Source organism: Vulpes vulpes, chromosome 7, assembly GCF_048418805.1.
Source record: "Vulpes vulpes isolate BD-2025 chromosome 7, VulVul3, whole genome shotgun sequence".
Classification (NCBI taxonomy): domain Eukaryota; kingdom Metazoa; phylum Chordata; class Mammalia; order Carnivora; family Canidae; genus Vulpes; species Vulpes vulpes.
In genome coordinates, this window is record NC_132786.1 from 33794128 (window position 1) to 33808930 (window position 14803).

The 14803-nt window shown below is 37.9% G+C and overlaps 1 protein-coding gene across 9 annotated transcripts in view; it reads right to left on the minus strand.

Annotated features, from left to right (window-relative positions):
* UNC5D (unc-5 netrin receptor D) overlaps positions 1-14803 on the minus strand; it is a 534099-nt gene that overhangs the window by 224379 nt on the left and 294917 nt on the right. For all 9 annotated transcript variants that reach the window (XM_072763531.1, XM_072763538.1, XM_072763536.1 and 6 more), the window contains exon 2: positions 1548-1766. In XM_072763531.1, coding sequence (XP_072619632.1) covers positions 1548-1766 — 219 coding nt within the window. The remainder of the gene's footprint in view (positions 1-1547; positions 1767-14803) is intronic.

The following is a 14803-nucleotide window of genomic DNA, read 5'->3' on the forward strand; positions in this document are numbered from 1 at the left end:
TAGTGCCACTTGCAGCCCGGGGTGTGATCCTTGGAGACCCGGGATCGAGTCCCACATCGGACTCCCTGCATGTAGCCTGCTTCTGCCCTCCTCTCTCCCTCTCTCTGTGTCTCTATGAATAAGTAAATAAAACCTTAAAAAAAAAAAAAAACAGAAACAAATGCTATTGCTTCCACGCCTTTTCTGATAATCCTAATTGGTCATAAGCTTTTTTTTTTTCTTTTTTTAATGCTCCATAGGATAAGTACATCTATGGGTATACTGGACTTCTCCATATCAGTAGGTGTAAAGTCCCAGAGATCACTGTGTCTTTGCATTCTTTGGACACTATATAAGGCCTTTCGCATTGAGTAGCAGTGGTATAGAGTTAATACATTAAGCTGACTTGAAACTCCTAATTATACTCAGGCTTTCTGACTTATTCAAAATCTGTTATCTAGAGAGTGAGTTGGGAAAGTAAGAGCAAAAATCTATAGTGAGAACAGATTTGTTTTAGGGTGAGGCTAAATTTTCAGGTGGTCTGAGGAGCCAAAGTTCAAAAGCATATGCTGTTTCTGTTACACACTAAAATTTAACAAGTTACAAATTTCGCAAGTTTTTTAAGATGTATTATTTATTTTAGGGAGAGCAAGTAAGCAAGCATGCACAAGCAGGGGGAGGAGGAAGCACTGAGCATGGGGCTCAATTCAAGAGCCTGAGATCATGACCTGAGCTGAAATCAAAAGTCAAACACTTAACTGAACCACCCAGGCACCCTTAAATTTTGCAAGTTTGAAGTCAAATAATCTTGCTTTCAGATTCAGCACAAACTTGTAGTTTACTTAGTGTCTCTGAGTCTCAGTTTCCTTATCTATAAGAAAGAAGGTAATGACAGTATGATTTATCCCAGAGGGCTGTTGGAAAGACAGTAAGAAAAGGTCTGTCAAATGCTTAGATAAGACCTGGTACATAGTAAGTGCTCAATAAACACTAGCCAGTATGATCATTATTCTCATCATCCCCATAGGCCAAGTTAGTCAAATTAATAAAGACAGCCCCTAAATTCTTTCATACTGGAGATACCATTCATTTTAGCACTCAAATTTGGGCTCTGTCATCACACAGTAAATCAAAACAACCTAAAGAAGATTCAGAAACCCTCAACCATGGAGAATGATCTAGGAGGAAAGTTTAAAGAAACTGAAATTATGCTGCTGAAAAAAAGGTGTTTGTTTGGTGAAAGATCTGCCTTCCAAAATATTTAGAACTGAGAATATGAAAGCAATGACTGGCAGATCTTATTTCCAGTGAGAATATTAGCTTCCATACAAAATTGGGTGCTAAAGTTATATAGAGGAGGGAAATAAAATGCCCCTTTACTCTCCTAGAGTCAACTAGCAAAGTTGCTGTGGAGTCATTTAAGCACCTTGTATTCCTGGATGATGTCAATAGGACCTTATTCAAATAAAGCACTGGTGGGTGGCCCCCATAGCTTTTCTCAGCCAGAGACAACATGAGGATCTAAGGAGCCACTATGTGAGGATCTAAGAATTGCTTCACATTCTTACCTGAACTCTCATCCAGACTCTCCTCAGAGACATGTTCATTTTGATGGACCCACTCGCCATTGCATTTGAAGAATATCTGCATGGCCGGCCTTGCTTTGCACCTCAGTGCAATGGGGTTGCTCTTGATGATGTAAGCATCGTCTGGCTCTTCTATGAAATGAGGCAGGGTCCCAGGAGCTGAGGGGATGGACTCAGGTAGGACTTCGCCATTGTCAGTTCCTGCAAAATCGAAGAGGCCATTAGCATGCTGCCTATATCAATAGTACATGTGTCAGGATGTGGGCTTTAGGAATCTGTGCTGGAAAACACTGCATCATATCAATACAGCACACTTGTGAAGGCCTGTGCACATGAATTCTCTTCTGGAGGACTAAACTAGTATAATATGGTGCCTCGAGCTGGACACCACTTCAGGGTCACCAGACAAGGGAAAATAATGAATAGGAAATTTCCTCAAAATTGCAGTTCTGAGTCTGCAAGTCTTTGCTGAAAAAACAGAGACAACATCTGGTGGATGAGAAGCTGAAGCTTCAATTCCATCTGGCGAGTGGTTTACCTCAAGGTGTCCAATGAAGGCCTCCGAGCTGCCTCCAAACTTTGAAATAATGGTGGAAATAGCTTTTGTTCTCCCATAAATGAGCATGGATAATGCCAATGTTGTCGGAGGATGTTCAGTCTTAAGACATGTGAAAAAAATCCCAAATTGTCTGCCTTCTCTACCTATGAAACTGGAGATTGGCTGGTATTCAACAGTTTTCTTCAAAACCTCACCAACTTACTGAACCTTTTAAAAGGAATGCACATTCGTTCCACTTGACCATGGCTATATTCTCTGCCCCCAACCCTCCCCTCAATATACTGTGAATCTCTTTCAAGGCTACAAACTGAAATGAACCACTAAAATAGCCATGAGCTTTTTACTTTTGGACCTATAATTATGTATCTTCAAAGATAAAAAAAAATGGCCACGATTCTCCCCTAAATTTAGGGAGTTGATGAGTAGAGAGAAGCAAAATAAAAAGGGAAAGGCAGAAGCCAAGACTTCACTTCACTACCTCTTCACTACACTAAGCAAGGACGTAAGTCCTGGGAAACTACCACAAAGTCACGGGGAGCAAGATCTGAATGGGAAGTGCCAGTATGGTGGAAGTGCCCAGGAGCAACAGGTATGCCTTCCATGGCCACTCCAAAGAAAGAACAAAGAGGGCAAGAATTTCACAGGGAGATCAACAAATGCCCTGGAAAGGGTTATTCACATGCAAAGCAAACCAGTCTCCAGGAGAAAGCTGGGGGAAAGGGACCCAGCTAGGGCACTGGATGAACAACCCAGTTCATCAGGAGCAGGGGCAAGCCTCGGTGACAGGGTGCATCCTGTGATGTAGACTGGCCTCTCTCTATGCGCCTTCAGCATAGTTTGGAACAAGAGCCTCTTATGATTCACACTTAGGTCCACAACATGCATCAAGGAAGCACCGTCCAAGGTAAACAAGTCACAGTAGTAGGGGGTAATATTTTAAGACTTGGGGCATTCTCCAATGCAAATAGAAAGAGAGGGACTAGGGCATAAAAGGTATAACAGCCTATAATTCTATTTTTGTGTAAGGAAGGAAATGAAAGACAGTGAGTTATGAAAAACATGCCTTGTCAGTGGAAACACACAAGCACCACTTGTACCACCGCAATGAATTACATAAAACAAGAGTCTGAATCTCCAAACTATTTTTTCCCACTAAATACATCAACGTAAGGAAGGATAAAACCTCACACAGCAAAGAGTTTAAGATACTGTAAGCTTTAAAATGCATTTGTAATAGAAAAGCCAGATCATGTGTAAGTTACTGGAAGTACCAAAAATTCATCCTAAAGCAAATGCCCTAAAGAGCAAGAGAAGAAACAATTTATGTCATAAAAGTACAATACAGTCACTCAAAATAAATTGTGTATATGCCATATGGCATAAGAAGGGTTTCAGGACAGTATCTGAGAGGTTTATTGTGTTTTTTTTTAATGTTTTAAATTACATTGACAATGGACTTCATAAAATAGATCATATATTAATTCATTTTGTTACTGACTGCTCATGCCAATTTCCATCTTCAATAAATACTAAGTCCCCTCAGGCTTTTGCAAATCCATGCATTAGAGGAAATGACAAAGGTATTAAAAGATTTTATATGGACATCAAACAGCTCACACTCTCATCACGGGCTTGAGTTCTGTCCAAAGTAATTCATTGCTGCAGAAAAGGGTCACTTGATAAAGAATACCCAAACCTTATGGTGACAGCCTGAATGAACAGCCCCAGGCATACATTTTGGATGATGCCTTTTGCTTAACTAGTAACAATGCACGAATGTCCAAAGTAACTACTAAAATGAGGCAGGGTGAATCATAAACAACTAATTCTAAATAAACAGTAAGGCCACTTTATTCAGAATAAATAAACTGTCAAAGGCACTACATCATTAATCAAGTTTAAACCATCCAATTCACAAAACAGAGATCTAAAAGCAATTAAGCTACCATCCTGCTATTTTAATAAATACCCTTTAAACAAAGTAAGAAGTTTAGCTTTCACCTGAAACAAAACAGGAGAGTAGAATAGAAAAGTATGTAGGTAAGTGTCCTGCTATCTCAAGGACCTCCATTAAGAATCAATCAATCTTAATGTTCGGGGCGGGGGGGCAAAGGCAAATTGTAACATTACATCGTAATTATTACTGAAGCCATGTCAAAGTCATGTATGTCTAGGGAAAGGGCCAGGATCCATGAAAGAAGGAACAAAGGAAAATGTCAATTTATCAAGGGTGGCAGTTGGAAGGTGAGATCATAGGTATATTTGCATACATATCACCATTTATTTGTATCCTTCCAACAATGAAATTAAATAAATGATTTTCTTTATTTGCTTTTTTTTTTTGTTTTTCCGTTTTTAAGTTTTTATTTATTTATTCATGAGAGACACACAGAGAGGCAGAGACACAGGCAGAGGGAAAAGCAGGCTCCTTGCAAGGAGCCCGATGCAGGACTGATCCCAGGATCCCCGGATCATGACCTGAGCCAAAGGCAGACACTCAACCACTGAGCTACCCAGGTGCCCAGGTTTTTTGCTTTGTATAGTGAAATGTTGGGAGTGGTGTTTACTATCACCCTCCCCTAGGCCCACTTCCTCTCCCCTACGTTCCTCACTGGGCTCAGGATCAAATTTGTACTACAGTAATGCCCAGCTCTCCAGATGGCTTCTGTGCGACAAGAAGGCTGGGATCTCCCGGCAGGCAGACCTCCAGGAAAATATCCCTCCCTTAACCAGCAAGGCCCAGAGTCACCTGCCTCCATTTAAGCAAAAGGAATGTGGCAGAAAGAAAAGAAGTGATGTGGGTACTTTTCAGGGGCTTAGAAGTTGCCAATGGATACTGCTCTTTGGAGGAGGTGGGAGGGGGTGGCAACTTACCTTAAAAAAAGGTTTTATGGAAGCCTGCATGAACACTTGTGGGCTTCAGGGTAAAGGAACCTATAATCTCAATACACACGCCACTGCTTTCTAATTCAAAGAAAAGTTTTAAACCCAGTGTGACGAGCACTGGTGACTATGCGACCCGGTCAATTGCCTTTTCCCATGTCTGCTTTTACAGTAGAGGCTGCAGAAGGCATGGACTCAGTTTACTTCTTTGCAGGTAGGAAAGGTCACATGACAACCCCTGGCAAATGATTCCTAAGCAGAAATCTCTGAGGAAGCTTTTATTTTCCTGATAAAAGAAACAGGGGTAGTAGGTTCCTGTCCCTTCTCCTTCTTGTTCCTGCCTTAACTAGGGAAGATCAAGAGGAAAAATCTCAGAGGAGCAGACAGTGTAGAGGCTGAAATAACTCCATGGGGCATCCACCTCCAGATAATTTTTTTTTAAATCTTTACTTATTTAAACTACTAACAGTCAGATTTTTCTGTTGTTTTACAGAAGATATTCCTCAACTGATACAAGTAGATCTTTCTTCTTAAGCAAAACCAGAGCTCCAAGCTTCACTTTATTAAATTCCAATGTTCTCAGTGCTACAGAATTTTGGACATCTAAAAAAGCATGGAAACTAGGAGAGCAGGGAGTAAAACTAAGAGCTGCCATGTACTGAATGATTCAGAATATGGTGATGCAACTTCTATGTGGATTAGGTCACTTAAGCTTCATACCTACTCTCTGTGGGAGGCACTGTAACTACCCTGTTTTGCAACTGAGGAAATGCTTCAGTTAGTGTGCCTTGTCTAAGGTTATATGGTTGGTCAATGGCGCCCAGAATTTGAACACAGGTCTCAGACTCCAATCACCTCACAATTTAATTTTAGTTCAGATGAATGGACCCTTAGAAGTCTGGCATGATAATTTAGTGAGCGTCTTATGGCAGTAGCATGCAGTTCATAAAACCAAAGAAGTTATAAAATTGTTTATTATCCATGTAGTACCTGAGAGCCTACGTTAAGTGTAATATTCATCTTAAAGATCATTCACACAGTTATCCTGTTAGCAGACTAGAAAGGTCAGAAAGGGTGTATTATGGACATATTCTAGACAAGGTCTTGAGAAAAAAATATTTTTGAGAGAACAGCACAGCAGGTATTCAACTAATTATGATCAAATGACTAGGTATCCTCACTCAAGTCAGAAAACAAAGAAGTTGAAGAATAAGTGTTTGAGAGTAATGAGAAAGCTTTTTCATTATTTCGTTTGGAAACAAATATTCTTGCTTAGGGATGAAACTAACTACTGAAACTCCAATTAAAATAACATGGAGTAGGGGTGCCTGAGTGGTGTAGTTAATTAAGCGTCTGACTCTTGATTTCAGCTCAAGTCATGATCTCAGGGTCATGAGATTGAGCCCCATGTTGGACTCCATGGTGAGTGGGGAGTCTGCTTAAGCTTCTCTCCCTCTCCCTCTGCCCTCCCCTCTGTGTGTGTGGACACATAATCATTCTCTCTCTCTCAAAATGACTAAATAAATATTTCAGAAAATAACAAGGATTATTACAGGAGACAGTGAACCTCAGCAAGAAAGAGACTGGGGCCAGGGCAATGCCATGTTATCATGTTTAACCATACAACACTGCCACTATTCTACACATTGATCTATTAAATCTGTAACAGGATTGGGCACAGTGGAGGCCAGAGTCATTCCAAACTGGGATTCATACACCCTGGGCTACCACAAAGTATGCTGGCATTGCACAGGGTTAGAGTATCAATAAAGTTGAACTTTAACAGGCTTTACGAAATTCTAAATTATATTCATACTTTTTTTTTTCCCCAAGAGTACTTTGAAACACATTTCTTCTTCATTTTTTTCCCCTTTTCTATCTCCAAAGTATGCTGTATTCTCACTGGTACAAAATATCTGTATTTGTTTCAATGTCCAACCAATAATCCTGCCATAAAGACTGTATCTGGTAAAAGAGAAGAACTTTAGAAACAAATAATCTGACTTAAACTCTAGGTTACCTCTGTGAACTTCTATGAGTAACTTAACTACAAGGTTCCAATTTTCTCATTAAAAACAATGAGCGATTAAAATTTATTAGTGGTTTATGACATTAAAGTAAGATAAAGTATGGAAAAAATACACAGTATTCTCCAAATGTCACAGAAATACAATGTGCCACCACTACCACCACCAACACCAGTGCCTAGATAAACAGCAAACAAAACAAAGATATTTATAATTATGATCTCTATGACTTCCATTCCCAAGCTTATTATCCTAATATTTGTATTTTAATTTTGTGATTATGACTCTTATGTTCAGCCCAGAGCCCGCATGATATGAACTGTTGCTTGTAACATGTTTTTGCTATTTTCTACCCATATATATGTTAGTATAATTTCGTTAGGTCAAAACCCATGAAAACATGCTGTGAAGCATTTATTTATTCAATAAACACATAGCAACTGCTTATACCATAAACCAGGCACATGGCTGTCCTGCAATGCAGTATGATAATACACAATGGATTTCCTGTTGGCTAGATCCCAAAACCATTGCCTTTAATAGGCAAGCAGTTATTAACCATAAGAGATTTCACAGTATTCCAGAGCTCCTCTCACTGCAGTATTTAAATGAAGCAAGGCACCTTAGAAATAGCTCTTTAAATTCCACTCGATGTCTGTGAGCATATTGGGCCACAGCAATATACAAATCAGAGCAGAAAGCCATACGAGGGAAACCAAGTTACATAATCTAAGACAATACAATAGAGCTAGGTTCTTTGCTTTTGTTTACAGAAATGTGGCTTGTCTCCATATGGTTATTTAATTAGACAGGGGATACATTGTACCACTGAATGCAGAACAAGAGCCAGAATTTTACATACCAAATATTTAATGCAATTTATGAAACACAGACTCTTTCCCTAGGCCTCAATAAGAGTTTTCTTTTTTTAAACTCAAACTATTCTACCTTCTTTCCAACCTCTAATAAAAATGGAAATGTTTTATATATCACTGTATTTGCATAGTTCACCTCACCTGTGTTGATCTTCTGTATTGTCAGCCTAGGATATTATTCCATTGAGTAGATCTTAAATTTTTCAGAGTACAAGATGGTAAACAACACTTCCTACACAGTCAAAGAAATATGAAGGGCCATTCTTTGTTCCTCAAACAAGAAACTTTGGATTTCAGGAGAGTTTATAAAAGCACATTCACTATTCCCCAAATTATCACAACTTAACTTAATATATTCATTTTTTAAACTGACGTATGTGTGCATGCCTACTAAGATTAGTCAGTGTTCTCTGTATTGGAGATTCAAAGTTAACTGAGACATAGTTAATTTATTCAAGGAGCTCATACACTAAATTAGAGACAAAAAATTACAGAACAACAATAAACAGGCAAACAGTATATTAGAAGTATACACCAAATGTCATAGGAGCACTATGGAGAGGGGGCAGGGGGGAGGAGAGAGAGAGAGAGAGAGAGAGAGAGAGAGAGAGAGAGAGAGAGAGAGAACCTGACTTTCCTTGGAAGGGTTCATGGACAACACCACAGGGAAGATAACATTTCAGCACAGTTTGGACACAGGACTTGAAGACTTGAACAGAGAACAAATGGAGAAGGCATTCCAACCTGAGTCATGGTATGTGCCCCAAATATATTTCATTAGAACTCACATTTGAAATAGTTTACTTTGACGTTTGTACTAAATCACTGGGGGATCCCTGGGTGGCGCAGTGGTTTGGCGCTTGCCTTTGGCCCAGGGCGCGATCCTGGAGACCCGGGATCGAATCCCACATCAGGCTCCCGGTGCATGGAGCCTGCTTCTCCCTCTGCCTATGTCTCTGCCTCTCTCTCTCTCTCTCTCTGTGACTATCATAATTAAATAAAAATTAAAAAAAAAATGTACTAAATCATTGGTCCTACTTGGACCTAACATCTCGAATATTTTTATTTTATTTTATTTATTTGAGAGAGAGAAAAGAGAGAAAGCATGAGGAAGAGGGGAAAGCACACTCATCACGGAGCAGGAAGCCTGCCTTGGGGCTTGATTTCAGGACTTTGGGATCATGACCTGAACGGGAAGGCAGATGCTTAACTGACTGAACCACCCAAGTATTCCCCCAACATCTGTTTCTACGTGCCTCTGACTAAGAGCTTTCTGAGATGTAGACACAGAGTAACCACCAAATTACAGAAAGATAGTATTCTTGGTTTAACAACATGGGCCCCAAAGCCAGGTTTAAAGTAACTATTTGCATATACTTCCAATGAGGGAGAAACTATGTTTATTCTGCTATGTTGGAAAGAGTTATTCTTGAAATCATACCAATACAAGTGGCATTATCTCCCAAGGCCAAAGGAAAAGTTTTTTTGTTCTTAAAATGACCACCATTTTGGTTCTCCCTTGACTTATACACAAAATAGATTTCTGACGCTGTGTCTTAAGGCAGAGATTTTACACTCTTTCTGATGGCAGGCCTTGATCCTGAAGCAACATGCAATATACAATCAGAGTTAGCATGAGACCTTATTCCCATGATAGCAGTTCTCCAAAGGGACTTTGAAATAAGAGGCCACATTTAGTTCAATGGTTCTCTATGTATTATGAGATTATTGAGAATTTACATTTGCATTGTTTTTCTTTCACTATATTTTTAAAACGTGTTTTATATATATATATATATATACATACACTTAGAAATAGAATATAACAATATAATCATATGCCTATATATAGCATGTGTGTATGTATGTGTGTACATGTTTATACATAAACAATTCTCTGTTGAGAGAAGGAATATAAAAGGTTCTGTAAACTATGGCAACTTCTAGAATTTACTTCACGGCATCTAACTTCTACTGTGTTAAAATTCATGAATCAGAAAAACTAACAAATCTATCCCTAGGAAAAAAAATGTAAAGGATTAGATTATAAAATTTATAAAAATTATTCATTCTAAAATGTAAAAAAAAAAGAGTAATACTTTGCTGAAAATAGGAGGTAAGATGAAGCTTAGAAATTGTTTCTTAATTTTTTTCCCCAACAATGGATATATTTGTGTATGAATGTGTACCACTGACTAGTGTTCAAATTCTTCTGAAAACCTAGTGGGATTTGGGAAAGGTTTTGCTTTTCAAAGTGTTACCGCTTTTCATTTATAACTGACAGTTTTTGAGAGTGAGGCCATTCATAGTTATGGAAAAATGGTTGTTTTAATGCAACACTGAATGACAGAAAACCAAACAATCAAACACCATTCTCATATTTTTCATTCTTGGAAAATTACCTTTCAGGAAGAGCTTCGTATTTTATGTTCTGCACGCAAATACAGCAGGGACTTTCAATCTTTTTATGACAAAAAGAAGAAACAAAAGGTGGGAAACAAAAGCATAAGGAGCAAACACTAAATTCCCTTTGAAATAAACACTTCCATTGCATGTCAGGTCACATTTTTAAAAACTCAGATGGTGACCTATAAATTCGCGTATCTCAAAATTTTAATATGGGCCAATTTGACTGCAACCTGGTTTGATACATTTTCTTGTATGTGATCTGGACTCAAGCAAAACAGAGTGGGAGTTCATCTTAGATAATATCTGGGCCAACTCTTATCTCAGACCCTCAGAGGTTAAACAACTTATCAAAGAGCTCCAAGGAGCAAACTTAGGTTGAAATCTCTCTGTTGACATCTACAAATAATATTTTCCCCATTATGCTGCTTTTATTTGGACAGGATACAAAAAACTAAAGATATAACCAAGTCTTGTGTTATCATCTATGAGAAAATTTACACAGAAAACAATCTTATAAAAATCTCTTATGATGACCTTGTAACTTGCAAACATTCTAGTAAAATTGAATACAATAAAAAATATAATCTTTAACTTTTATGATGCTTTTTATTGCAATTTATATCTTATTATGAAACATTAAATTAGAGAAAAATTAAGTGTATTCTTTAAAATATTGTTATCCATTATCACCAAATTCCCAAATTCCCATTCATAATTCAGTATATTTCATTCTCTTTTCTTTCTTTATCAGATGTATATTGAATATTTGGGTTTTCTATGCATATTTGGGAGATGTTATTTCATTTTCCCACGGTATTACTTTTCATTAACTAGATTCTTAATGATTGAGAGTAGATATGTCAGCTTTGAACTTGCCATTTTCTTACTATTTAAGAAAATACTATTACTTTAAGTATTAGTATAGTACTAAAGTACTATTACTTAAGTATTTAAGAAAACTTACTTTTAAGAAAATACTACTAATAATAAAACTATTACCATTTCCAAACTTTATTTTATATTGCTATTATAATGTTCCACTTATCTATTACTCTGATTAGACCCAAATGTGTCTCTTCAACCCATTTCCTTCTCTAGACATTCCAATCTGTATAAGAAATTGCCTCCAGATACATTCACATAAATGTCCCTATAGACTTCTCAAACTATTTTTTTTTTCTAGATTTGAGAGAGAGAGAAAAAAAGAGAGAGAATGTGCAAGTAGAGGGAGGAGCAGAGGGAGAGAATCTTGAGCAGACTTCCTGCTGAGCACAGACCCAGACAAGGGGCTCAATCCCAGGACCCTGAGATCATGACCTGACCCAAAACCAAGAGCTAACACCCAACTAAGCCCCCCAGGTGCTCATAGACCCATTCAAACTTCTTATACCTAAAGGGACAGCTTATTACTTGGCTCCTCAGATCTGTTCTCTGACCTAAGTTCCCTAAATGTAGTAGTCACGGGGTTCTCCAAATTCCCCAGGGCAAGGCATCACCTACTTTCCCCTGCTCAGCCCCTACATCCAATTTATCACTAAACCCTACTGGCTCTGTCTCCTAAATATCTGTGTAATTCAGTAACTGCTTTTCATCTCTATTCCCACTACCCTGCCCCTAGTCACTACCACTGTAGTCACTGAATGACTATCACCAATCCAGTCTTCATTTTCATTCTTGCTCATCCTCCTTCACACCTAATCACGTCACCACCAGGAGGCTCCAGGAACCACCAATTCATCCAGTGGCCTAAGGCTCTTCACCAGGGATCAGTCTGTGCCATGCTTTCCTTCTGCCTACTTTACTAATTTCTCCCAGTTTAGCTTACAGCCTGTTCTCACCTTTCAAGCTTTATTTAGTTGACACATCAGTATGAAGCCCTACTGGAACTTCAGGGATACCTTACTCTGCTTTGCCCATCCATAATACTTTGTACAACTATATAATTATTCATGTATACCAATGTACCTTCTTTTAGACTGTAGATTCCATGAAGGCAAAGGACAAGAATATCTAAATTAACAGATAGCTGAATGAAGCATGTTGAAACTCTGCGACCACTCTCTCTGTAACAAATATGTATTAAATACATATGGTGTACAACTAAATTTATTTTAAAAAAACTTTGTAAACTGACATGGCCACCAGCATTATAAAACTTTATCATTTTCCTCATCGTCACCAGTAATAAACATTTGGTGATATTTGCTAATTGATGGGTAAAATTAATATTAAATGACATATACTTCTTGGTTATCAGCCAAGTTGAATATTAAAACATGTTTATCAACTATTTCATTTACCCTTCTACAAATCACAAATTTGTATTTTTTACCATTTTGATTTTGTTTTACAGTTTTAAAATGTAGCTACAGAATCTCTAAAAATAAGTACAAACATAAATTAATTGCATAGATTCCATTGTTCCTGTATCAGGTGCTTAATCACACGAATTACACCCTAATTTTATGCTATTTCTTCCAATCCATTAATTCCTTCTTTCATCACCAATTTGGAGTTACAGAAATCAAAAGATCAGTTCCACTATTCCAGAAGCAAGAGAAGTTTGACTAAAATGGTTAGCTCTAGACAAAAATGGTCTTATGCAGGGAAGAACTTACATCTTAAAAAAAAATAAATCAACATTTTATGAGGAGGATTCATAAAGAGAAGTAAAAGGAACAAGATTTGTCTTCCATTTCTTAATGAAATGACCTTCTTTCCACAGCAAAGTCCTTCTTCTGGAAATCACATAAGATGTTGATATGAGGATGAAGTTTTGATGCTCATATGAAATTCCTTAATTCCTTTGTTATTTTTCCTAACACACAGATTTAGTTGATCCTGTTGAGATGCGGTATTTAGTGAAGACTGACAATATACCACACAGCACTAGTGACCAGCAACAGAAGCTGTGTCCTGATCTGATCTGACAGTCATCTGATTGGGAGGTGGAACATGTATAGTTGAGGGCGCTTAATATCCTTATCCTCCTTAGGGAGGATGTCAGACACTGTCAGAAACAGATTTATACCAAGTTGTATTAGAAACACAAAATACTATTCCTCCTGATATCTTTTATTAAAAGGCAGCTTGATACAAGAGAACAAATGTGGGCTTGGAGGTAAGGCTTGATTCAAATCCAGGCTCTCTTACAATTAGTTATAAGACCTGAGGCAAGGTATCTAACCTGCTGTATCCTCCTAATTCTTCCATATAGAAAAAGAATACTATAATACTCTACAGAACTATGAAACTGTTGTATACATTCAAAAGTAGGTAAGTATAAACTGACCAGGCTACTATAGGCCATATAATAAGACTCCATATTAACAGAAATTATTATAAATTTCCCTTCTTAAGGTCTGGCCCAATTGCCTCCCCAAATTCTCTTACCTCCCAAACTCCTCCACCTTCCCCAGAAAATCAGTTTAAGCACTCAGCTGCCTGTTCCAGCTTTCCTATTCCTACAAGATGTACAGAGCCCTCCAGCCTCATCTCTAGGCCTCAAATGTAGAACTTATTCATATAAATGCAGACAGCCAGGAAGCAAATTTAGGAGAAGCATAAACAATAAGCTTCTTATGCTGGGCTCTCTAATGAGGCTCTATAAGTTTCAGGGCTTCCTAAGCAATGTCTTTTATGAATATATTCTCCACTCAAAGAATTCGTGACCCCTGAACAACAGCACATCTAAATTACAAACCTTTTACCCCTACTTTTAGAAGATCCTACCAGTTTTAAAGGGGTAATTAAAAAGATGAATGGCCATTCACAGCCTAACTCACAGGGAATGTATTTGGTGTTCTTCCCATACTGTGGTTATCACACAAGACTCTTCCTCCCCTATAAAGCCTCCCTCACAGAAGAAACAAATAGCCAGAATTTTTTCCAGGGCCTCCGGCACATGACCAGGAAATGGTTTGGCTGCAGGCTGACATTCAGAGGCTAACAGACACGTAAGTTGAGGCTTTTCCCCCTCAGGTGAATTGATAGAAGGTTAAATTGGGCACTCAAAAAGCAAGAGAACCTCCCATGGCCTTTGCTGAACATTTTGTACTATGTTTTCAAAGACATACTGCTTTTAACCCTGAAGCTCCAGAACACAAAAATCTTGTAATTTATATATCAATAGACAGTATTCTCTCTGATACAAAGGCAAAGTCAGAATAGCATGCTTGAGTGGGCCAAACTCTACAATAATGAAATTATTACAGTGGAAGAAGGCTACCCAATTCTTGGAACGTAGCTTACAGGAATGTACATCAACAACAAAACAAAAACAAACAAAAAGAGAATGAGTAATTCTTGATTTACAACTTGAATCTTTAGAGATACAAAATTGTAACTCTAAGAGCAATTCCAAGTCCAATCACCGTTTCCTATTTGCCTTCAGACATTTAAAGAGACTGTAAAAAAAAAAAATCATAACATTGGAAATAAAATTGTTGTGCACTGAAGAAAAAAAAAATTACCCAGATTTCTCAA